This window comes from Aethina tumida, chromosome 6 (genome assembly GCF_024364675.1).
Source record: "Aethina tumida isolate Nest 87 chromosome 6, icAetTumi1.1, whole genome shotgun sequence".
Classification (NCBI taxonomy): Eukaryota; Metazoa; Arthropoda; class Insecta; order Coleoptera; family Nitidulidae; genus Aethina; species Aethina tumida.
This window is the reverse complement of record NC_065440.1, coordinates 10943472-10971254: the sequence shown is the minus strand read 5'-3', so window position 1 is coordinate 10971254 and position 27783 is coordinate 10943472. Positions and strand designations below refer to the sequence as shown.

Here is a 27783-nt window from a genome sequence, read left to right as displayed (position 1 = left end):
AACTTGGCCAAAAATATTTTCTAACAATGTAAAATATTAAAGTTTGTCACTTTGAATGTTGTTTTTAAAAAATCTGACTGATTACATGAGGTCTCTAAATAAATTAGAATGTGAAACAAGAAAAATATGACCAAAATTGCGAATTTTTTGGAAAATATTCTTAATTAACTTGGCCAAAAATATTTTCTAACAATGTAAAATATTAAAGTGTTTGTCACTTTGAATGTTGTTTTTAAAAAATTTGACTGATTATATGAGGTCTCCAAATAAATTAGAATGTGAAACAAGAAAGATATGACCAAAATTGCGGATTTTTTGGAAAATATTCTTAATTAACTTGGCCAAAAATATTTTCTAACAATGTAAAATATTAAAGTGTTTGTCACTTTGAATGTTGTTTTTAAAAAATCTGACTGATTACATGAGGTCTCTAAATAAATTAGAATGTGAAACAAGAAAAATATGACCAAAATTGCGAATTTTTTGGAAAATATTCTTAATTAACTTGGCCAAAAATATTTTCTAACAATGTAAAATATTAAAGTGTTTGTCACTTTGAATGTTGTTTTTAAAAAATTTGACTGATTATATGAGGTCTCCAAATAAATTAGAATGTGAAACAAGAAAGATATGACCAAAATTGCGGATTTTTTGGAAAATATTCTTAATTAACTTGGCCAAAAATATTTTCTAACAATGTAAAATATTAAAGTGTTTGTCACTTTGAATGTTGTTTTTAAAAAATCTGACTGATTATATGAGGTCTCCAAATAAATTAGAATGTGAAACAAGAAAGATATGACCAAAATTGCGGATTTTTTGGAAAATATTCTTAATTAACTTGGCCAAAAATATTTTCTAACAATGTAAAATATTAAAGTGTTTGTCACTTTGAATGTTGTTTTTAAAAAATTTGACTGATTATATGAGGTCTCCAAATAAATTAGAATGTGAAACAAGAAAGATATGACCAAAATTGCGGATTTTTTGGAAAATATTCTTAATTAACTTGGCCAAAAATATTTTCTAACAATGTAAAATATTAAAGTGTTTGTCACTTTGAATGTTGTTTTTAAAAAATCTGACTGATTATATGAGGTCTCCAAATAAATTAGAATGTGAAACAAGAAAGATATGACCAAAATTGCGGATTTTTTGGAAAATATTCTTAATTAACTTGGCCAAAAATATTTTCTAACAATGTAAAATATTAAAGTGTTTGTCACTTTGAATGTTGTTTTTAAAAAATTTGACTGATTATATGAGGTCTCCAAATAAATTAGAATGTGAAACAAGAAAGATATGACCAAAATTGCGGATTTTTTGGAAAATATTCTTAATTAACTTGGCCAAAAATATTTTCTAACAATGTAAAATATTAAAGTGTTTGTCACTTTGAATGTTGTTTTTAAAAAATCTGACTGATTATATGAGGTCTCCAAATAAATTAGAATGTGAAACAAGAAAGATATGACCAAAATTGCGGATTTTTTGGAAAATATTCTTAATTAACTTGGCCAAAAATATTTTCTAACAATGTAAAATATTAAAGTGTTTGTCACTTTGAATGTTGTTTTTAAAAAATTTGACTGATTATATGAGGTCTCTAAATAAATTAGAATGTGAAACAAGAAAGATATGACCAAAATTGCGGATTTTTTGGAAAATATTCTTAATTAACTTGGCCAAAAATATTTTCTAACAATGTAAAATATTAAAGTTTGTCACTTTGAATGTTGTTTTTAAAAAATCTGACTGATTACATGAGGTCTCTAAATAAATTAGAATGTGAAACAAGAAAAATATGACCAAAATTGCGAATTTTTTGGAAAATATTCTTAATTAACTTGGCCAAAAATATTTTCTAACAATGTAAAATATTAAAGTGTTTGTCACTTTGAATGTTGTTTTTAAAAAATTTGACTGATTATATGAGGTCTCCAAATAAATTAGAATGTGAAACAAGAAAGATATGACCAAAATTGCGGATTTTTTGGAAAATATTCTTAATTAACTTGGCCAAAAATATTTTCTAACAATGTAAAATATTAAAGTGTTTGTCACTTTGAATGTTGTTTTTAAAAAATCTGACTGATTACATGAGGTCTCTAAATAAATTAGAATGTGAAACAAGAAAAATATGACCAAAATTGCGAATTTTTTGGAAAATATTCTTAATTAACTTGGCCAAAAATATTTTCTAACAATGTAAAATATTAAAGTGTTTGTCACTTTGAATGTTGTTTTTAAAAAATTTGACTGATTATATGAGGTCTCCAAATAAATTAGAATGTGAAACAAGAAAGATATGACCAAAATTGCGGATTTTTTGGAAAATATTCTTAATTAACTTGGCCAAAAATATTTTCTAACAATGTAAAATATTAAAGTGTTTGTCACTTTGAATGTTGTTTTTAAAAAATCTGACTGATTACATGAGGTCTCTAAATAAATTAGAATGTGAAACAAGAAAAATATGACCAAAATTGCGAATTTTTTGGAAAATATTCTTAATTAACTTGGCCAAAAATATTTTCTAACAATGTAAAATATTAATTAAAGTGTTTGTTACTTTGAATGTTGTTTTTAAAAAATCTGACTGATTATATGAGGTCTCTAAATAAATTAGAAAAGTGAAACAAGAAAGATATGACCAAAATTGCGGATTTTTTGGAAAATATTCTTAATTAACTTGGCCAAAAAAATTTTCTAACGATGTAAAATATTAACATACTTATGTACAAATATTTTTTCTTGTCATTAGTGTAGCTGTTCATTTACAATTTATGTAAATTAACTGTTTATCATTTAACTAATGAACGTAAAATTTCATATAGAAAGTACTAATTTTAACCAGCAACTGTCATTGCTATAGAGATTGAAAAAATAATTTCTCCTGAATCAATTGATCAAAAATAATATCTCACTATCAACGTTAGTACTTAAATAAATGATACCAAATATTCACATAATTGATAGTATGAATTAACAAAATTTTAGTCAAAAACCAAAAAAATATTAAAGAAATCAATATTTTTCTTGTTATTACTGTTTCTATTCCTTTCTATAGACAGCAACAGTTATTTCTTGAAGAAAATGGAAAAATAATTTGTCTTGAATAAATTGATCAAATGTAATATCTCACTATTGATGTTGGTACTCAAATAAAAGGTCTTAAAGTATCTCTACAATTTTGCCAGGAATATGTACATTGAGGAATGAGAAATATTATCAAAAATATGAATTTTTTAAAGGTTTTCTTAAATGACTTGACCGAATTAAATATTTTACTATGAATATTCGTATTTAAATAAAAGATATTAAAAACATATATCCTTCGATGTAAAATATTCATACTTTTTGGTATGAACAGTCAAAATTTTAGACGAAAACCGAATATTAAAGTAATCAATATTTTTCTTGTTATTACTGTTTCTATTGGTTTAAAATTTATATAAATTAATTGTTTTTTTCCTTTGATGAATGTAAAAATTCATATATGATAGACAGTAACAGTTATTTCTTGAAGAGATTGGAAAAATAGTTTCTCTTGAATAAGTTGATCAAATGTAATATCTCACTATGGATGTTGGTACTCAAATAAAAGGTCTTGAAAACATCTCTCCGATTATATGAAGAATTCATACATCTTAGGGTATGAAATAAAAAAGATATGACCAAAAAAGTCAATTATTTGGAAATTTTCTTCAATAACTTGACCAAATTAAATATTTTACTACGAATATTCGTATTTAAATAAAAGATATTAAAAACTATATCCAATGATGTAAAATATTCACATACTTTATAGTATGAATAATCAAAATTTTGGACAAAAATCGAATATTGAAGTAAACAATATTTTTCTTGTTATTACCGTTCCTATTTGTTTAAAATTTATGTAAATTAACTGATTTTCATTTGTTGAATGTAAAAATTCATATATGATAGACAGTAACAGTTATTTCCTGAAGAGATTGGAAAAATAATTTTTCGTGAATAAATTGATCAAATGTAATATCTCACTATGGATTTTGGTACTCAAATAAAAGGTCTGGAAAACATCTCTCCGATTATATGGGGTACATGCCAATTTTTTGGAAATTTTCTTTAATAACTTGACCAAATTAAATATTAATATTAAAAAAATATATGCAATTATCTAAAATATTCGTATACTTTATGGCATGAATTAAAAAAAGTTTAGACAAAAACCTGATATTAAAATAATCAATATTTTTCTGTTATTACTGTTTCTATTTGTTTAAAGTTTATGTAAATTAATTGTTTTTTTATTTTTTGAACAAATAAACAACTCCTTTTATAGATACACGAATTGAAAGAATCAGAAATATTTTTTTTATTTTTTAGACAAATAAAATTTAATAATTGAGTCATACAATATCCATTGTATATTGTAGTGTAATCAGATGTCGACTAAATAAACAAAACTTCCAAGGATGTCACTAAATATTGGTATCAAAAAGAGAACACTCTAACAAGACTACAGTGTGCACAAAATATTGAAATATTTATTGACCAAAATAAGTTCCTAAAAATGCAACAAAAATATATGAAAAAATATTGTTTTTTCTTTTTTTTATGATATAAAAAGACAATAAAATCAGTGATAACTATAACAAAATATTTTATTCAATTGATTAAAGTTACACAAAAATTTTTGTTGTTGTTTGTGTGTTGTTTTCTAATGACCAAGTTAAGTTCTTCATCACGCCTAAAAATAGAACATTTAAAAAAAAAAATATGAAAAAATATTGATTTTTTTATTTTTTATGATATAAAATTTGAAACTTTTAATAAAAATTGTTAAATTTACAAAAAATCATAAAAGATTGGAAAATTGCGTTATCGAAATTATGATAATGATAAAAGACTATAATATCATACTTTGGGACATAAAATAAAAGAGTGATAGAACAAAAAAAATTGTATTTTAAGATTTTTTTATTGTAATCACTAAAATGAACAATAATAGTAATAAATCTCAATAAAATCAATAATAACAATGATAAGAAGTTTTATTCGATTAATTAAAGTTATATAAAAATTTTCTCGTAAGAAATTTTAATTTTTTCTATTAACCAATTTAGAACATTTAAAAAAATTGATTATTCTATTTTTTATGATATAAAACTTGAAACTTTAGTTTAAAAAAAATTGTTAAATTTTCAAATATTCGTAAAAAATTGGATAATTACGTTGTCGTCATTTTTTTTTTTTTTCTTTTTGAAAATATACTATTTTTGATGAACTGATGAAATTATTTTTTTTTGGTCATATAGTATAAAAAATTTTCATAGAAATTTCAAGCAAAGATCTCTATTTTTTCAATTTTAAAATTATTTTTTCTCTAAGAAATATTTAATATTTTACTCAATCAAAACATAGTCTTTAATGGGCCAAAGAGTAGAATATTTTGAAAAAAAAAAAATTGTCAAAAACTCAATTTATAACATTTAAAAAAGTTGATTATTCTATTTTTTATGATATAAAACTTGAAACTTTAGTTTAATAAAAATTGTTAAATTACAAAAATTCATAAAAAATTAAAAATAAAAAAAAATTACGTTATCGACTTTTTTTAATTTTGAAAATATGCTAATTTTCATGAACTGATGAAATTATGTTTTTTTTTTTTCATTTTAAAAATATACTATTTTTGATGAACTTTTTTTAAAAATATGGTCATATAGTATAAAAAATTTTCATAGAAATTTCAAGCAAAGATCTCTATTTTTTCAATTTTAAAATTATTTTTTCTCTAAGAAATATTTAATATTTTACTCGATCAAAACATTGTCTTTAATGGGCCAAAGAGTAAAATATTTTGAAAAAAAAAAAAAATTGTCAAAAACTCAATTTAGAACATTTAAAAAAATTGATTATTCTATTTTTTATGGTATAAAACTTGAAACTTTAGTTTAATAAAAATTGTTAAATTTTCAAAAATTCATAAAAAATTGGAAAATTACATTATCAACATTTTTTTTTTCATTTTGAAAATATACTATTTTTGATGAACTGATGAAATTATTATTTTTTTTTTTTTTTCATTTTAAAAATATACTATTTTTGATGGACTTTTTTTAAAAATATAGTCATAGTATAAAAAATTTACATAAAAATTTCAAGAAAAGATCTCAATGTTTTCAATTTTTAAATTAATTTTTCTCTAAGAAATATTTAATATTTTACTTGATCAAAACATAGTCTTTAATGGGCCAAAGAGGAAAATATTTTGAAAAAAAAATTGTCAAAAACTCAATTTAGAACATTTAAAAAAATTGATTATTCTATTTTTTATGATATAAAACTTGAAACTTCGGTTTAATAAAAATTGTTAAATTTTCAAAAATTCATAAAAAATTGAAAAATTACGTTATCGACATTTTTTTTTTTTTTTCATTTTGAAAATATACTATTTTTGATGAACTGATGAAATTATGTTTTTTTTTTTCATTTTAAAAATATACTATTTTTGATGAACTCTTTTTAAAAATATAGTCACATAGTATAAAAAATTTTCATAAAAATTTCAAGAAAAGATCTCAATTTTTTCAATTTTAAAATTAATTTTTCTCTAAGAAATATTTAATATTTTACTCGATCAAAACATAGTCTTTAATGGGCCAAAGAGCAAAATACTTTGAAAAAAAAAGCTCAATTTTTCCATTTTTTATGGCTGAAAATAAGTAAAGACGTGATTCTAAACAATTACCTTAGATTTGTTCAGATTTGTAAGCAATTAGGGAAAACATTAAGTATCATTTGTAACAATTAAATAAAAATTCCAATATTTTTGTCTACCACTGTGTATGAATTCATTGGATAATAAGAAAGTTTCTTTATTAATTTAATAAACAACATTTTATCACTGATAAAATCAATTAAATTTAACGGAACATCACCAAATAAGGCTCCCAAATCAATATTGTTGCAACAAATTCGACCGTACCTCGGCAAACTTCCCCGACGCCACGACACCGGCACGACGACGGCAACGCGCGGTGGTGGGGATGCGGATTTCGGGTGGACCGCGTGCCCGGAGTTTGTGTGGTGCGCGGCACCGATGCTCCGTGGCCGCGACCACTACGCGAGCGCGCCGCGCCGTTGCCGCGCCGCCTCTGTCGTCCCTCGGGCCGCGCCGGCCGACGACGGCGCCGGCCGAGCGAGAGCGGCCGCGGCGCGGCGACGCGGCAACGGCGCGCGTGCCACGTACCGGCCCAGAGAAACGCTCGATTGACCAGAGAACGTCACACGGTGCGAAACGCCGCACATGATGCGGGGTGGTGGGGCGTCGAGGCGACGCCGTTTCGATTGACGGCGGTTTTCGGCGTTGCGGGAAATTCGCACGCGGCGCTTTTTTAAATGGTCGGCCCGGTTTTTGGAAAGTGGGCTGCCGGATTGGCGATTCGCGGCGCGTGCAAACAGTCGTATGAGGAACGAATAATTGTGTCCGCGGAACGGGTCTTTGTTATTTTATTTATTATTTTTTTTTTCGTTTCTTTTTTTGGTCAGTTGTATTTGAAACCTGTTTTAATTGGAATAAAAGGTTTTTGATTTGATCCGTTCTTTTTGGGGGACCAGTTTTTTTTTTAAAAAAAAAAGAAAAAACAATAAAACATGAAATTAAATAATTTATTTCGTTATTAAGGTGCTCTAATAAAAGGTCAACATTTATGGAGTGTTTATACACCTTGGAGTATGTAATAAAAAACTGAACAATAACTTGTTGTTTAAGGTTTTATATTTTTAATATTAATATTTAAGTTTAATAGGTTTTATCAACCTAATTAAAATTATATGAATGCAAATAATAAATTGGTAAATGAAATAAGGAAATGGTGATGAATTTATTTATAAGTAAATCCCCTGAAAAACATAAAAAACTGTATAAAAAACAAATAAAAAATGATAATCTGAAGTATGTAATAAGAAAGTGATAGACAAAAAAATTGATTTTTAAGCTTAAATTTTTTAAAAATTCCATTAAATGAATAACATTTGTAATAAGTTTTATTCACATAATTAAAATTATTTGAAAAGTCAATACTCAATTCAAAATTGGTATAGAAAGTTGATAAGAAATGATGAAAGAACATATTAAACAACGATGAAAGGAATACCTTGGGGGAATGAAATAAGTAATTAATGTAAAAAAAATTGCTTTTTAATATTTTTTATTTTATTTTTTAAGTCAGTCAAATGAAAAACATATAAACCTGAAAAAGAATCTGATAATAAACGACAAAAACAATAGAACGTTAACTTGGAGTGTGAAATTAAATAGTAATGGTAAAAAAATTGTTAATTTTAAGATTATATTTTTTTATAACTCAATAAAAATCTGGATGTAAAAATTAGGAGAACGTTAAAAAACTATAAAATCATACCTTTGTGCACGATATAAGAAAATGAGAGAAGAAGATTGAAATTGTATTTTATTTTTTATTATTACTCATTAATGAGAGCAATGAAATTATAAATTTTAGTTAATTAATTAAGATTACTAAAAAACTAGATAAATAATGATGTAAAACGTTAATAGAAATGATAAAACATTGTATTTTGGAATGTATTTTAATCAATAAAATGAATAATAATAGTATTAATTAAAAGGTTTTATTTAATTGATTAAAACTGGTTAAACTGATGAAAAACGTTAAAAAGAATGATAAATGAATAAAATGAATAATAATAAAAATAAGTTTTACAAAAAAAACAATAATAAAACCATACCTTGGGTATGAAATAAGAAAGTGATAGACAAACAATTTTTTTAAAGATTTTATAATCCATTATAACTCAATAAAATTAATACTAAGTTTTATTTAACTGATAAAATTACCTAAAAAACTGAATAAAGTGATGCAAAATAGTAAAAGGAATGATAAAATGATACATTGGATTATGCAATAAGAAAGTGATACAAAAATATTTGTATTTTAATATTTATATTTTTATAGCCCAATAAAATGAGTAATAATAAGAATAATTGTAACAAACTTTATTCAATTTTTGAAAATTATATAAAGAAATTGTTTAAAAAGATAAAACATGTTAAGACAATGATAAAACCATTCCTTGGATATTAAATAAGACAGTGATAGCCAAAAAATTATATTTTAAGATTTTATTATCCATTATAACTCAATAAAATTAATAATAAGTTTTATTTAATTGATAAAATTACTTAAAAAAATGGATACAGTGATGAAAACAGTTAAAAGGAATGATAAAATGAATCATTGGGTAATGAAATGTGATACAAAAATATTTGTAATTTAAGATTTATATTTTTATAGCTCAATAAAATGTATAATAATAAGAATAATTGTAACAAACTTTATTCAATTTTTGAAATTTATATAAACAAATTGATAAAAAAGATAAAACACTTTAAAACAATGATAAAACCATACCATGGGTATGAAATAAGAAAGTGATAGACAAAAAATTGTATTTTAAGATTTTATTATCCTATATAACTCAATAAAATGTTTAATGTCTATGAAATAGGAAAGTTATACACAAAAATTTGTATTTTAAGATTTAAATTTTTTGTAACTCAAAAAAATAAATAATAATTATATAGTTATATAGTTTTAGTCAATTTATTAAAATTACATAAACAAATTCATCAGAAGAGATAAAAAAACGTTAAAATAATGATAAAACAATTCATTAGGTATTAAATAAAAATTAAAATAAACAATAATATTTAATAAGTTTTATATTAAATTAAAATCAGATAAACGTGTTATTCAATTTATTACATTAATAAATTGATAGAAACAGATGAAAAATGTCAAAAACAAAATAAAATATCAACAATATTAAATAAAATACGTAAGTGAGACAAAAAAAATATTTTATAATACTCAAACTTAATAAAAAATAATGAAAAGGTGTTTATGTAATTTTAATTAATTGAATTAAACTTGATATTGTTATTATTGAGTTATAAAAGATTTAAATTTTAAAATATAAATTTTATGTAGAACTAAAATTAAATTAATAAAAATGATAATGTATAAGTTAATATATAATAAGTTATAATAAATAATAAGAAGAATAATTATATATGTTTCAACTTAAAATTACATAAATGAATTGATGAAAAAGTGAAAACGTTAGGAAAATAATAAAATGATATGTTGGGAGCGAAATATAAGAAAAATCTATTATAAGTAAACTACAAAAAATGATAATGTGTTTGTTTTCATTTTTTATTTGTGAAATATATACAAAAACCTTTTTTTTCTTTGTTAGCTCATACCTTAGTCATCCTTTTACGATTAATCATAGTTTATTAATATATAATATTTTTTATCTATGTTGGTACTCAAATAACAATATGCCTTATCTAACCATGTCAGATTACTATATATTTTGATAAATTAAATAAGCAAAAATATGTAAATTTTTGCAACAATGATTGGTAATCTATTGAGAAGTCTTTAAGATACTTTTCAGATTTTTGTAAGATTTATGAATAACAGAAGGTTAAGAAATTCAAATGTTGTGGAAAAAATATGACTACTGTCGTTTTGTGCTTATGAAATAAGTAGAAAACTTCAAAAAATTGGCATTTGTTAACAGTAAATTACATAGAAAATTAGTAAAATATTTCCCAGTCTATGTAGCCAAAATAAAAGAAGACTCATAATTGTTACTATAAGAATGTAGAAAAAATCAAATTATATAGGTCCTTAAAATATGTGCCTTTTGAAGTGAATAATTTAAATTATTTCAAAAAACAGAATACCATTGGCATTATATTGCTATAAATATGTTACTAAAGTAAGTTTGAATAAACAATATGATCCCCTCCTCATAAATTTAACAAAATTGCACCAACAACAGTACTTTCAATTCCAAATTCTTGAGGAAAAGGAGTAGTAATTGGTTAAGTAAGCATTCATAGTTCTTCAGTTTAATATGATCAAATCTACATGTACGTACGTGTTCCTGTCATAATAACTAAACAAATTTACATAGATCTCATGATTTTTACCTATAGTACTAACAATAAGAGAGAAGGTAGTACCCAATTTCGTATTAGAAGACAGAGCACACTCACATCGAAGCCAAGTGGCTGGGACGTTCTTAAAGAAGGTGAAATTGAAAGAATGATGTGGCCACCACTTTCCCCGGATGTGAACCCAATTGAGCATGTACATATGTGATTACTTATGCAGATTAAATGGACATTGTTTAAATTGATCCAAAAGTATGCCAGAGCTACTTCAGGCTGCAGTTGAGGAACGTATTAATATCCCTCAATAATTTATCGATAATCTAATTCAAATTGTTATATATTATTATAGTTAAGTTCGTTGATAAATTAGTTATTCTCTATTTGGTAAATGCCAAAACACTTTAGAGTTTGTTTCAGACCTCAAAAAAAATCTAATAACAAATTTTTGTTAACTTTACATCAAACGATAGAGTGGTGACTCTTGAAACCGGCTGTTAATAATATCAATGTAACACCCCATTCTAAAATATTATAATATACAGGGTTTTAATTAATTGTAGGTCTGCATTAATTGGAATTATTTTCTGACGTTTTGTTAATATATCTATCATATATCATATCATATGTTAATATAAGTGAAGGAGAGGAGGACGTACTCAGTATTAAATGTAGGAATATTTTCGACATTTTATAATGTATAATTTGTACTGTAAAATTTATTATTAATATGTGATACTCTTTGACTGAAAAAATATTATTAATGTATTATTTGAGATGAAAATAAAACCAACATTTAAACACATATAAAAATGTTTTATTTCATATTATTTTTTCCACACTCTCACACATACTGATAAAACACTGAATTATAAAACAACAATAAAAATAAATAGTGTGACTTAATAATGTATAATAATAATAATAATTGTATATACTTCGAAAATATAATTAAAAATATAAAGTAGATATAAAAAGAACCGTTAACTATAAGTAGTACTACCTAAAACTAACGAAATTTGGCATTGGTTTGACTTAATTAATTAACATTAACGAACGACTCGTGTTTACTTGTACACAATAAAAAATTCGACAGTTTCAGAAAAAGGAATCTTCCTTAAAATACTAGGAACTAATCACAAAAAACAAGTCTTTCCGTTAAAAAAAAAAATAGCTACGATTGTATATGTATATAATAAAAAAAAGGGAAACGATTGAATCAATTCAATGGATTTGTGGGGATGAAACGCTTGAAAAAATGTGATTGATACACACGATTATGAGCTGCCGCGTTTGGATCGTCTAATGAGCCGACCGTATTATAAAAAAATTGATATAAAAAAGTGTTTGAGCCTCATTGAGTGATTTTAGTCTCGAAATTGTCGCCGTAACTGTTCACGATCGTGTTCTTTGGATTCAGACGTTCGATCGAGTCGACGTTCCTCTTCGGACGTTTGTCCCTTTTGTGTTCCAGGCTCACCGTCGTACTTTGGGTTGTGTTACCTAAAAATAAAACAAAATTATTTGTATTAGCTTATAATATATTGAGTATCATTTAAGAGAGATTAAATATTACCGTGTATATCTATTCATATGTGGGTTTGTATATGATAGCAAAAGATCATATTTAGTAATATGATTATATACCCTAGATGTATATATTGCCATATATGAATATCACTTATTGTATATGACTATATACAAAAATAAAATATCATACACAATTATGTACAGATTTATAAATAAGCACCTGTATAGAACTTCATATGATCCTATATAGGATTTGTATATTATTATATAATTTTACATCCCTTATATAATATATATGAATAATATAGCCATATATGAATTACTTATGATTAATTATGTATAGATTTATAAATATGAACCTGTACTGAACTTCATATGATCATATACAGGATTTGTATATTATTATGTAATTTTCCAGAAAAGTTTTATCATATATGAACAAATATTCATCTACAATTTTATACATGATAAACATACTAAAAGATATATATATATATATATATATATATATATATATATATATATATATATAAAATATATGAACATGTGTAGGACTTGTATATAACAACATGTATAAGTTTACGTAAAATTAAATATCCATACAAATTTTGGCATATATGAACTTTAAATGATGATTTATTTATATACAGATTTATAAATATGATGGTGTATAAAACTTATGTGTGATTTTATTCATCATTTATTCATTCATATATAAATTTATGAATATGGTCGTGTATAAAACCTATATATGATTATATAAGAACGCATATAATATATTTTCAGAAAAATCTTGTCACAGTTAAATATATATTCATCATTTATTCATATATAGCTTTATAAATGATTTTATAAGAGAATATACGAAACTAAGATCATATACAATAATATGATCATGTATAGGACTGATGTATGATAATATATATGTTTATACATAATTAAATCTAGATAACAAATTTGGCATATATGGACTTAAAAAGATGATTTATATATATGTATATACATTTATTCATATGTAGGTTTACATATGAAATTAAAAGATCATATATTTACACTGTATATGTATATCACTAGATACAAAAATAAAATATAATACACAATTATGTATAGATTTATAAAATTGAACCTGTATAGAACTTCATATGAAGATATATAGGATTTGTATATTATTATATTATTTTACATCCCTTTTTATCTTCAGAAAAGTTTTGTCATATATGAACAAATATTCATCTTTAATCATCTATAAATTTATACATGATTTATACGAAAATATACTAAAATATCATATATAAAATATATGAATATGTGTAGGACTTGTATACACGTTACGTTTTACTAAGTGATGGGAGACTCAGTTCCCACCGTGTTGTCGAAAATACTGATAAATTAAATTTCTAAAAGATACGATGAACAGTTTAATGTAAAATATGACACTGTATTATATATTTTGTATATAACTTTTGTTACAGGTTTAAGTTTTACAGATTACGAGAATATCGTAAAAAGTGTTTGGTCATGCTCCAACTTCCGATGTATAGCGGTAATAGAACACACAAATTTATCCTATTAATTCTGATGGAAATTACCAGGTATTTTATAATATGTGAAACAGGCAGATAGTCTTTCTTGAGAAAGTACCACCTAATTAATTTTTTTGTGTGTTTTAGGATAACTACGTAAAGTGGGTTGCCAACACATGGAGAACGGAGTTTTGTGGTCCTATTTAACCACAAAAATTAAGTATTATAAAAGTCAACAAATAAAGAAACTTAAAAGTAATTCGTTGAGAAATTTCGAAATATTGGCAAGTAACTTTTTAAATAGTATTTAAAGGTTTTAAAAATTCGATTATTTGCTGCACAAACGTGGTAGAAAATGACGCAAGTTTGATCATTAATATTTTAGCTATTAAAGAATATCAAATATTAATCCACAACGATTGATGACGTTGTTTTTGAGTTTAGTTCCAAATCGTCGACAACGTTTGTACAAAGAATTTAACAGAGCGACGCTTAATAGAATAGGAATGACGACTTGGACGTGAATAGGATGCAAAATGAAACATTAATAACTCGAAAACCTCAATTTGGAAATGTCATTTCATGTTGTTAAATGAAATTAAAATAAAGTTAATGTTCGTATTTATTTCAATGAATTACACATAATAATTAAATAATTAGAATGACATACAACATATTATATACTGAATAACATAAGACATGTCTAAAACAATATGAAAAACAGAAAATTACTCCACCAAGCGATGATGAAAAAATTGGCTAGGTGTCATGCGCTTTGACACCTTCTTTTGGACCAAACCAGCAACTAGCGATGTCAGATCATCGTCGTCGAAGTGCAGGTTCTTCAAATCGGGTTTACCACGAACACAAAAAACAGTAATTACGCCAACACTGTACAAGTCCGACTTGCAGCTGATCTTTTCGCCGGCCAGGATCTCCGGTGCCGTATAAATCCACGTGCCGCAAGCTGTGGGAGTTGACGAGCTCATGATGCGGGCCAGCCCTAAGTCGGCGATCTTAAATGTGATCTTGGTCGGCGAAGGGTATTCGTTATAGCGGGATGGGTAGGACAAAAGAATGTTGTTCGGCTTCAGGTCCCTGTGAACTATGTTTTCTTTGTGCAGCAGTCTCAAAGCTGAGGCAATTTGCCCCAAAAATACCGACAGTGCGCATAAGCACATCGGTCCTACGGTGTCCACGTAATTTTGCAGATCGCCTCCGTTACAGTATTCCATGAAAATGTATTGGTGATTGGACGTGGACGCGTGACCCAAAATTTTGATGACGTGGTCATGCCTCAGGATTTCCATCATGGTTAATTCACGTTCAATCATATCTTCGTTTTGAGGCGAGGCTTTGATTTTCTTGATCGCCACCTGGGTGGAGTTGTTCTTCAAGCCGCGGTACACTTTCCCAAAACCACCTTCGCCGAGGACATCACTTGAATCCCAACAATATTTTCCCATTCTCTTCATTTTTTTCTTGATAAGTTTTCAACGTCGCACCTAACGAGGATATCGTACAAAACTGAGCTGTTGCGGCGCATGAAACTTTGGCCACGTCCCAACTTCGGACGTACAGCAGTGATTCCCCTGATTACATTTAAGTAATCACAGTAGCCAACTGAAGAATACACAAATTTATCCGGCTAATAAAGAGGCATTTTATAATATGTGAAGTAGACCAGTAATTTTTCTTGAGATGGTACAGTCTAGTTAATTTTCTTGTGTGTTGTAGGGCAACGACAACTATGTAATGTTGGTTGCCTACACATGGAGAACGAATCGGCCACACCAAAAATACAATTGACAAGTGGAAAAGGAACCAAATCAATTCCAATTTAGGTCAATAACAACGTGCTATCTGGAATACTTCAATTTTATTCCATGTAACGTGCAATTATCTCTATAAATTAAGCGAACACGAACTTTTTAATAAGTGATGGGAGCTTTAGTTCTCCCAGTGTGGTGGAAAATACTGATCAATTAAATTTCTAAAAGTAATGAAGAACAGTTTAATGAAAAATATGATACTGTATTATATATGTTGTATATATAGGTGTATTGTAAAAAATTTACTTTTGTTACAGGTTTCATTATCCTTTCCAAACACATAAAAAGATTAACAAATAAAAAACTTAAAGGAATTCGTTGAGAAATTTCAAAATATTGGCAAGAAACTTATTTGAACAATGTGTAAAGATTTTAAAAATTCGATACCCTTGTCTTTAAACTTAACAACAAAACTGTTTTAAGCTGTTTATTACTGACACCAACTTTTGGTAAATTTTAACTAAACTTTCAAATATTTAATAAATTTAATGATGGAATATTTTAAATATAGTAAATGATATAAGTATATTTTTAGTAAACAAGTAAAAATGTAGGGAAAATCTCTTCTGATGTTGCTCAACCCAAAAAAAACATATGATTTTAAATTTGACCACGAATTATGATTATTAATCATAATCTAAGTTAGACACATTTGTTAAAAGTTAAAAATTGTTGTAATGAAAATAAATAATCTCTACTTGAATATTTACCCATGCTAGAAGATCGTGACGTAAGACTGTTCATACTGTCGTGGAGCTTTGAAGAAGAGGGTTTGTTTCTCTCCCGTTCCCGTTCCAACGTAAAATTGGCCATTTGGTTCTCGTTCATGGGACACAATGTCTGCGAATCGCTCGTGTGACTCGACTTGGACCCGTGCACGTGTTTGGCGGGCGTCGGATTGTTCGACGGCGTCCTGAAATATGCCCCTGAAACCAAAATAATCATATGCTTAATTAGTTTCTTTTGCAAGTATTAAATGAAAATTTAGAGATTTCCTCTTACATATATCTAAATAACGATGCATTTGTAATTTAACTACTAAATACATATTTAAATTTCAAAGACGTAGTTCTTAAATATAAATTGTCAACCCAAAATGACCGAAGACGTTTTAAAAATATGATCAGTCAATTTTTGCTTCTCCTTCAGAGCTCCGCAACATGGAAGCGACATCAAATACAAAAATTATCTTTGGAGAAATAGATTTACTACACATTTTTACGTATCATATTAAAATTTCATAAATGTAGCTCCTAAATTTAGATTGTCAACAAATATTAACTAAAAACGTTTTACTAACATTATCATTCTATTATTACCTCGCCTTCAAAGCTCTGCAACATCAAAAGGATAATAATTACCAAAATTCGGATATGGGAAATAGATGTAAAATACATTTTTACAATACATATTTAAATTTCAAAGACGTAGTTCTTAAATATAAATTGTCAACACAAATTGACCGAAGACGTTTTAAAAATATGTTCAGTCAATTTTTGCTTCCTTTTCAGAGCTCCACAACATGAAAACGACACCAAATATAAAAATTCTGATTGGACAAATAGATTTACTAAACATTTTTACATATCATACTAAAATTTCATAAATGTAGCTCCCAAATTTAGGTTGTCAACAAATATTAACGAAAAACGTTTTACTAGCATTATCATTCTATTATTTCTTCGCCTTCAAAGCTCTGCAACATCAAAAGGATAATAATTACCAAAATTCTGATATGGGAAATAGATGTAAAATACATTTTTACAAAACATATTTAAATTTCAAAGACGTAGTTCTTAAATATAAATTGTCAACACAAAATGACCGAAGACGTTTTAAAAATATGTTCAGTCAATTTTTGCTTCCTTTTCAGAGCTCCACAACATGAAAACGACACCAAATATAAAAATTCTGATTGGACAAATAGATTTACTAAACATTTTTACATATCATACTAAAATTTCATAAATGTAGCTCCCAAATTTAGGTTGTCAACAAATATTAACTAAAAACGTTTTACTAGCATTATCATTCTATTATTTCTTCGCCTTCAAAGCTCTGCAACATCAAAAGGATAATAATTACCAAAATTCTGATATGGGAAATAGATGTAAAATACATTTTTACAATACATATTTAAATTTCAAAGACGTAGTTCTTAAATATAAATTGTCTACACAAAATGACCGAAGACGTTTTAAAAATATGTTCAGTCAATTTTTGCTTCCTTTTCAGAGCTCCACAACATGAAAACGACACCAAATATAAAAATTTTGATTGGACAAATAGATTTACTAAACATTTTTACATATCATACTAAAATTTCATAAATGTAGCTCCCAAATTTAGGTTGTCAACAAATATTAACTAAAAACGTTTTACTAACATTATCATTCTATTATTTCTTCGCCTTCAAAGCTCTGCAACATCAAAAGGATAATAATTACCAAAATTCGGATATGGGAAATAGATGTAAAATACATTTTTACAATACATATTTAAATTTCAAAAACGTAGTTCTTAAATATAAATTGTCAACACAAAATGACCGAAGACGTTTTAAAAATATTGATCAGTCAATTTTTGCTTCTCCTTCAGAGCTCCGCAACGTGGAAACGACATCAAGTACAAAAATTATGTTTGGAGAAATAGATTTACTACACATTTTTACGTATCATACTAAAATTTCATAAATGTAGCTCCTAAATTTAGGTTGTCAACAAATATTAACTAAAAACGTTTTACTAGCATTATCATTCTTATTATTTCTTCGCCTTCAAAGCTCTGTAACATCAAAAGGATAATAATTACCAAAATTCTGATATGGAAAATAGATGTAAAATACATTTTTACAATACATATTTAATTTTCAAAGTCGTAGTTTTAAATATAAATTGTCAACATAAAATGACCGAAGACGTTTTAAAAATATGATCAGTCAATTTTTGCTTCTCCTTCAGAGCTCCGCAACGTGGAAACGACATCAAATACAAAAATTATGTTTGGAGAAATAGATTTACTACACATTTTTACGTATCATACAAAAATTTCATAAATGTAGCTCCTAAATTTAGGTTGTCAACAAATATTAACTAAAAACGTTTTACTAGCATTATCATTCTTATTATTTCTTCGCCTTCAAAGCTCTGTAACATCAAAAGGATAATAATTACCAAAATTCTGATATGGAAAATAGATGTAAAATACATTTTTACAATACATATTTAATTTTCAAAGTCGTAGTATTAAATATAAATTGTCAACACAAAATGACCGAAGACATTTTAAAAATATGATCAGTCAATTTTTGCTTCTCCTTCAGAGCTCCGCAACATGGAAACGACATCAAATACAAAAATTATCTTTGGAGAAATAGATTTACTACACATTTTTACATATCATACTAAAATTTCATAAATGTAGCTCCCATATTTAGGTTGTCAACAAATATTAACTAAAAACGTTTTACTAGCATTATCATTCTATCATTTCTTCGCCTTCAAAATTCTGTAACATCAAAAGGATAATAATTACCAAAATTCTGATATGGGAAATAGATGTAAAATACATTTTTACAATACATATTTAAATTTCAAAGACGTAGTTCTTAAATATAAATTGTCTACACAAAATGACCGAAGACGTTTTAAAAATATGTTCAGTCAATTTTTGCTTCCTTTTCAGAGCTCCACAACATGAAAACGACACCAAATATAAAAATTCTGATTGGACAAATAGATTTACTAAACATTTTTACATATCATACTAAAATTTCATAAATGTAGCTCCCAAATTTAGGTTGTCAACAAATATTAACTAAAAACGTTTTACTAACATTATCATTCTATTATTTCTTCGCCTTCAAAGCTCTGCAACATCAAAAGGATAATAATTACCAAAATTCTGATATGGGAAATAGATGTAAAATACATTTTTACAAAACATTAAAATTTCAAAGACGTAACTCTCAAATATAAATTGTCAACACAAAATGACCGAAGACGTTTTAAACATATGATCAGTCAATTTTTGCTTCTCCTTCAGAGCTCCGCAACATGGAAACGACATCAAATACAAAAATTATCTATGGAGAAATAGATTTACTACACATTTTTAGGTATCATACTAAAATTTCATAAATGTAGCTCCCAAATTTAGGTTGTCAACAAATATTAACTAAAAACGTTTTACTAGCATTATCATTCTATTATTTCTTCGCCTTCAAAGCTCTGCAACATCAAAAGGATAATAATTACCAAAATTCTGATATGGGAAATAGATGTAAAATACATTTTTACAATACATATTTAAATTTCAAAGACGTAGTTCTTAAATATAAATTGTCAACACAAAATGACCGAAGACGTTTTAAAAATATGATCAGTCAATTTTTGCTTCTCCTTCAGAGCTCCGCAACATGGAAATGAATAAAAATCATTGACTAACTAATACTTCAATAAGTAGTTTGAAACTCCATTTACCCACCATTTCCCACTTCAGACTGCTTCCAAATCTTCAATCGGTGCGCAATCTCGCTGAAATTCGGCCGCCTTATCGCCTGCTCCGCCCAACACTCGACCATCAGGGCGTAACAGTAGCTCGGGCAGGCGTCCGGACACGGCAACAGCTTCCGCGACCTGATCAGATTGATCACCTCCTGGTTGTTGTAGCCGTAGTACGGCTGCACGCCGTAGCTGTAGATCTCCCACAGGACGACGCCGTAACTCCACACGTCGCTCTCCGTCGTAAACTTGCCGTAGAGGATCGACTCCGGTGGCATCCACCGTACCGGCAACAGGGACTTGGACTGGACGCGGTAGTAGTCGCAGCTGTACATGTCGCGGCTGAGGCCGAAGTCGCTGATCTTGACTATCATGTCTTTGGAGACGAGGCAGTTGCGGGCGGCCAGGTCTCGGTGCACGTAGTGGTTCTCCGACAGGTATTCCATGCCTGAAACGGACAGAAATTTATGCCTAAATAATTTATTTAATTTTCAATTAATTGCTCATATTTTGGAGTAGTTTGATTAAATTTTTTTCAATATCTTTTTCGAGCTTCATAAGCTTTTAAAGAATTATTCGATGAATTACTCGGTATAGTACAAAATTTTATAAAAATCTTCAGGTCAAAAATTCATATATTCTTAAAATCAAATATCTGGTTTAGATAATTGTCAAGAAATTAACACAAAATGTTAAAAAAATGTCTTAAACATTTTTTTCAAATTTTTATGAAATAAAAGTTCGAGCTAGAAAATCAACAAATTTGACATAAAGATAGGTAAATTCAGAGATTCTTAAAGTAAAATATCTATTTTATTTTATTGTCCAAAAAATAACACAAATTGTTAGTAAATATTGTCACTATGAAGCTTTAAAATGAGTCGCAATCGATAAATGAGAAATGTGGGGAAAATATTGGTTAACTTTGAAGCTCTGTATCTCACAACTCAAAAACTTAAATTATATGATCTTTTAACCACATAATAAACAAATATTTATCTACAAAATGAATGTAAAATATTTCAAATCGAAGGAAAAATACGGTTAATATAAACATAGAAGGCATATTTCTTTCACATTTTTAGGATATCAAAGTTTTAGGTAGTAAATCAACAAATTTGAGATACGACTAGGGAAATTCAGATATTCTTAAAATAATATATCTGTTTTATTTGCTTGTTTAAAAATTAACACAAAAGGTTAATAAATAATGCCACTACGGAGCTTCAAAATGAGTCATAATCAATAGATGAGAAATGTGGGGAAAATGTTGGTTAACTTTAAAGCTCTGTATCTCGCAACTCAAACATTTAAATTATATGATCTTTTTAAGACAAAATAAACAAATAATTATCTACAAAATGAATATAAAATATTTCAAATCGAAAGATAAATACGGTTAATATAAACATAGAAGACATATTTCTTTCACATTTTTAGGAACTCAAAGTTTTAGCTAGAAAGTCAACAAATTTGAGATAAGAATAGAGAAATTCAGATATTCTTAAGGTAATATATCTGTATTATTCTCTTGTTAAACAATTAACACAAAAGGTTAATAAATATTGCCACTGCGGAGCTTCAAAATGTGTCGTAATCGATAGATGAGACATGTGGGGCAAATGTTGGTTAACTTTAAAGCTCTGTATTTCGCAATTCAAACATTTAAATTATATGATCTTTTTATCACATAATAAACAAATATTTATCTACAAAATGAATATAAAATATTTCAAATCGAAGGAAAAATACGATTAATATAAACATAGAAGACATATTTCTTTCACATTTTTAGGAAATCAAAGTTTTAGCTAGAAAGTCAACAAATTTGAGATAAGAATAGAGAAATTCAAATATTATAAAAGTAATATATCTGTTTTATTTTCTTGTTAAACAATTAACATAAAAGGTTAATAAATATTGCCACTAAGGAGCTTCAAAATGTGTCGTAATCGATAGATGAGACATGTGGGGCAAATGTTGTTAACTTTAAAGCTCTGTATCTTGTAACTCAAACATTTAAATTATATGATCTTTTTACCACAAAATAAACAAATATTTATCTACAAAATGAATATAAAATATTTCGAATGGAAGGAAAAATACGGTTAATAAAAACATAGAAGACATATTTCTTTCACATTTTTAGGAAATCAAAGTTTTAGCTAGAAAGTCAACAAATTTGAGATAAGAATAGAGAAATTCAAATATTCTTAAAGTAATATATCTGTTTTATTTTCTTGTTTAAAAATTAACACAAAATGTTAATAAATATTGCCACTACGGAGCTTCAAAATGAGACGTAAACGATAGATGAGACATATAGGGCAAATGTTGGTTAACTTTAAAACTCTGTATCTCGTAACTCAAACATTTAAATTATATGATCTTTTTACCACATAATAAACAAATATTTATCTACAAAATGAATATAAAATATTTCAAATCGAAGGATAAATACGGTTAATATAAGCATAGAAGACATATTTCTTTCACATTTTTAGGAACTCAAAGTTTTAGCTAGAAAGTCAACAAATTTGAGATAAGAATAGAGAAATTCAAATATTCTTAAAGTAATATATTTGTTTTATTTTCTTGTCTAAATAAAATATTGCCACTATGGAACTTCAAAATGAGTCGTAATCGATAGATGAGACATGTGGGGCAAATGTTGGTTAACTTTAAAGCTCTGTATTTCGCAATTCAAACATTTAAATGAAATGATCTTTCTACCACATAATAAACAAATATTTATCTACAAAATGAATATAAAATATTTCAAATCGAAGGAAAAATACGGTTAATATAAACATAGAAGACATGTTTCTTTCACAGTTTTAGGAAATCAAAGTTTTAGCTAGAAAGTCAACAAATTTGAGATAAGAATAGAGAAATTCAAATATTCTAAAAGTAATATATCTGTTTTATTTTCTTGTTAAACAATTAACACAAAAGATTAATAAATATTGCCACTACGGAGCTTCAAAATGTGTCATAATCGATAGATGAGACATGTGGGGCAAATGTTGAATAACTTTAAAGCTTTGTATTTCGCAACTCAAACATTTAAATTATTTGATCTTTCTACCACATAATAAACAAATATTTATCTACAAAATGAATATAAAATATTTCAAATCGAAGGAAAAATAGGGTTAATATAAACATAGAAGACATATTTCTATCACATTTTTAGGAAATCAAAGTTAGATTTGCATCTCACAACTCAAATATTTAAATTATAAGATATTTTTACCACATAATAAACAAATATTTATCTACAAAATTAATATAAAATATTTCAAACAGAAGGAAGAATACGGCAAATGTAAATGTAGAAGACATATTTCTTTCTAATTTTTAGGAAATCAAAGTTAGCCTAACTAGAAAATCAACAAATTTGAAATAAGAATAGAGAAAATCAAATATTCTTAATGTAATATATTTGTTTTATTTTCTTGTCTAAAAATTTACACAAAATGTTAATAAATATTGCCACGAAGTTTTAAAGTGAGTAGAAGGCCCTTTCAAATTTTTAGAAAATCTAAATTCAACCTAGAAAATTATAAAATTTGATATAAAAATAGAAAATATCAGATATTCATAAACTTTATACTGTGGCCCAAAAAAATAATACAAAATTATAATTTATATGTAAGATAATTGAGCTGACATTGATATTTTCTTATCAGAATCCAATTAGATACATCTAAATAGTTAATTAGAATATAATATATAAAATTTACATTATTTGTAATAGTGTAATAAAATAAAAGTATATAATAAACAAGTATAACTATTGTATTTATTTCCGCACATTCCTAATCTAATCTGAAAATTAATTAAACCATTTTATCTATTCCATGAAATGATTATATTATTAAGTCAGTATCTGTTAAATTTAATATAAAGAGTTCTCTCAATGTTTACAGGTACTGATCCTGACTTTTACAATGTCATTAATAGTTCTCTATCAAGGAATAGAAAATGGAAAGCACTTTCCAAATTTTGTAGTTTCATCTCAAAGGATTATGTTTTTAAATGTCAGTTCTGAAATATAGTTCAGCTTACCTTGTGCAATTTGTATGGCGATGTGCAGGAACTGATCGTGCGTCAAGCTCCTGCCTTCAGGCGGGGAGTTGGCTATCAGATACTCATGCAGATCCCCCTCGGACATAAACTCAAACAACATGCACATGGGCTCCTGTTTCATCACAACCCCCAACAGGCAAATAATATTCGAATGCTTCAGCTCCGAAATCAGTTCGATTTCACGTTGGAAATCCGCCTGGGTTTTGGCGCTGGCGTTCTCCTTCAACGACTTGACGGCCACGAACGTTTTGCTGTTCTTGGTCTTCAGCTCACCCTTGTACACCTTGCCTGAAACCACACGTTTAAAATCAAACTTATAAAGGTTTATTTTGGGCATTGTTACCGAACGCTCCTTCTCCCAGCTCCTCCAAGAACCTGACCTCCTTGTAGGTGTACTGCGGCACCGTCTGCAGGCCGTTCTTACCGGAGCCGTGGTTGCGTGATGGGGGCATGTTCTGCGGCAGCAGCGTGTTCATCTCGATGGGGCTGGACGGTCCCGGGTTGCCGTAGATGTTCTTCGCGACCTGAGGCAGTGCCTTCTGAACAGTCGTCACAGGTGTCACGAGTAATGGACGGAACGGGGGGTGAACGAGATGAGTAATCGAGTGTGTGTGTGTACGAATATACTCGGTGGCACAGGAAACAGAACATATAGACCATAGACACATATATTAGACTGACCACTGGATCTACGTGTTTCATTTTCTGTCACAGAGCACAAGTTGATTGAAGACAAACATGTACTTACGTTCTGGAGGTTCCTGGTGTTGCGGTTCTTGCGCCGGCAGTAACAGTAGGAGACGACGGCGCCGATGAACAGCCCAATGCCCAGGATGATGAACATCATGTACACACCGAAGACGTAAACTGTAAACTCTTCGTTAAGTACACCAAAATAAATTAATCGGTTGGTACACTTACCGCACTTGTTTATGCCGCAAGGTTCCCGTCGATCCTGTTCGACGTAACAGAAGGGTTCGTCCTCCATTTCGCCGGGATTTCGACAGTAATTGTGGCCAGTCAGTTCGGGGTGTTTGGACGTGGGTATGTGGAATTGGTGGGCCCACCTCAGACATTTGTTGTTGTTGATGCTGGTGTCTTTGGTGCCCCTGTACGTCGAACCGGTGTCCCAGAAGCATTTGTCTTCTATAAACAACAATTTGTTATTTTCTGTGATTTTACAGTAAGATTGAATACAAGCCATTGAAAATAATAAATAATGAAAATCAGTGTTATTTAATTAATAGGTCAATTGAGAAGAAATTTGCATATCTATTGAGTAATGATCCCTTTATTGAACTGATGTTGGCAACAGTTGTAGTTAATAATTTTTATTTATTATTCCTTTTTATTTTTAGTATTTTCATGACATTTCTCTTTGTTCTTAAGTAATGGCCTCATTATTCACCTGATACGAACCATCAGAAGCGTTGTCGAGAGTCATTAATTAAGTAATAGACTCATTATTCAACAGTTGCAGTTAATAATTTTATTTATTAACAGATTTCAATGATTTTTTTTTATTTTTAGTATTTTAGTGCCTTTTGTACTTTGTTCTTTTGCTTAAAAGTTAGAAAAATGTTATTTTTATTGTGGTTTTTTATAATTTATTGCATAATAAATTAAAGCATTTTATTTTTGGATACCCACAAATTATAACAAAAAATAGTTGTGAGAGTTTCACATTCAAATTTGACAGATTAGTTTATCAAATTTCTTTGTAAATTAAGTAATGGTTTCATTATTCACCTGATATGGACCATCATAAGCATTATCGAGTTAAAATTAATTAAGTAATGAACTCATTATTCAACAGTTGTAGTTAATAATTTTATTTATTAACAGATTTCAATGACTTCTTTTTATTTTTAGTATTTTAGTGCCTTTTGTACTTTATTCTTTTGCTTAAAAATTAGAAAAATGTTATTTTTATTCTGGTTTTTTATAATTTATAACGTAATAAATTAAAGCATTTTATTTTTGGATGCCCACAAATGACAAAAAAAGTTGTGAGAGTTTCACATTCAATTTGACAGATTAGTTTATCAAATTTCTTTATCAATTAAGTAATGGCCTCATTATTCACCTGATATGGACCATCAGAAGCATTATTGAGTCAAAATTAATTAAGTAATAGACCCATTATTCAACAGTTGCAGTTAATAATTTTTTTTCATGAACAGATTTAAATGATTCCTTTTTATTTTTAATATTTTGGTGCCTTTTGTCTTAGTTGAAAGTTAGAAAAATGTTATTTTTATTGTAGTTTTTTATAATTTATAACGTAACAAATTAAAGCATTTTATTTTTGAATGCACACAAATGACAAAAAAAAAGTTGTGGGAGTTTCACATTCAAATTTGACAGATTAGTTTATCAAATTTCTTTATCAATTAAGTAATGGTCTCATTATTCACCTAATATGGACATCAGAAGCATTATCGAGTCAAAATTAATTAAAAGATTTCAATGATTCCTTTTCATTTTTAATATTTTGGTGCCTTTGTCGTTGTTCTTTTTGCTTGAAAGTTAGAAAAATGTTATTTTTATTGTAGTTTTTTATAATTAATAACGTAATAAATTAAAGCATTTTATTTTTGGATGCCCACAAATGACAAAAAAAAAGTTATGAGAGTTTCACATTCAAATTTGTCAGATTAGTTTATCAAATTTCTTTATCAATTAAGGAATGGTCTCATTATTCACCTAATATGGACCATCAGAAGCATTATCGTGTCAAAATTAATTAAATAATAGACTCATTATTCAACTGTTACAGTTAATAATTTTTATTTATTAACAGATTTCAATGATTCCTTTTCATTTTTAATATTTTGGTGCCTTTTGTCTTTGTTCTTTTGTTTGAAAGTTAGAAAAATGTTATTTTTATTGTAGTTTTTTATAATTAAAAACGTAATAAATTAAAGCATTTTATTTTTGGATGCCCACAAATGACAAAAAAAAGTTGTGGGAGTTTCACATTCAAATTTGACAGATTAGTTTATCAAATTTCTTTGTCAATTAAGTAATGGCCTCATTATTCACCTGATATGGACCATCAGAAGCATTATCGAGTCAAAATTAATTAATAGACTCATTATTCAACAGTTACAGTTAATAATTTCTATTTATTAACAGATTTCATTGACTCCTTTTTATTTTTAATATTATGGTGGCTTTTATCTTTGTTCTTTTGCTTGAAAGTTAGAAAAATGTTATTTTTATTGTAGTTTTTTATAATTAATAACGTAAAAAATTAAAGCATTTTATTTTTGGATGCCCACAAATGACAAAAAAGGTTGTGG

At 27.2% G+C, this 27783-nt stretch overlaps 2 protein-coding genes across 3 annotated transcripts in view; both read right to left on the bottom strand.

Annotated features, from left to right (window-relative positions):
• Positions 1-11895: 11895 nt before the first annotated feature.
• Positions 11896-27783, bottom strand: part of LOC109605682 (tyrosine-protein kinase transmembrane receptor Ror-like) — a 72253-nt gene continuing 56365 nt past the window's right edge. The window contains exons 7-13 of one of the 2 annotated variants that reach the window (XM_049968638.1): positions 25400-25624; positions 25227-25345; positions 24822-25017; positions 24458-24766; positions 20370-20834; positions 16595-16810; positions 11896-12502 (exon numbers count right to left, since the gene is read on the bottom strand). In XM_049968638.1, the coding sequence (XP_049824595.1) occupies positions 12354-12502; positions 16595-16810; positions 20370-20834; positions 24458-24766; positions 24822-25017; positions 25227-25345; positions 25400-25624 (1679 nt within the window). In that variant the 3' untranslated portion in view covers positions 11896-12353. The remainder of the gene's footprint in view (positions 12503-16594; positions 16811-20369; positions 20835-24457; positions 24767-24821; positions 25018-25226; positions 25346-25399; positions 25625-27783) is intronic. The other variant, XM_049968639.1, reaches the window with a different exon arrangement.
• On the bottom strand, positions 14657-15672 carry LOC109605681 (serine/threonine-protein kinase ULK2). The gene has a single exon (XM_020022275.2). The coding sequence runs from the start codon at positions 15525-15527 to the stop codon at positions 14781-14783; it is 747 nt and encodes a 248-aa protein (XP_019877834.2). The 5' UTR covers positions 15528-15672; the 3' UTR covers positions 14657-14780.

Bases quoted from the DNA above. Each gene is read 5' to 3' on its own strand.
- LOC109605681 (XM_020022275.2), bottom strand. From the start codon at position 15,527: ATGAAGAGAATGGGAAAATATTGTTGGGATTCAAGTGATGTCCTCGGC.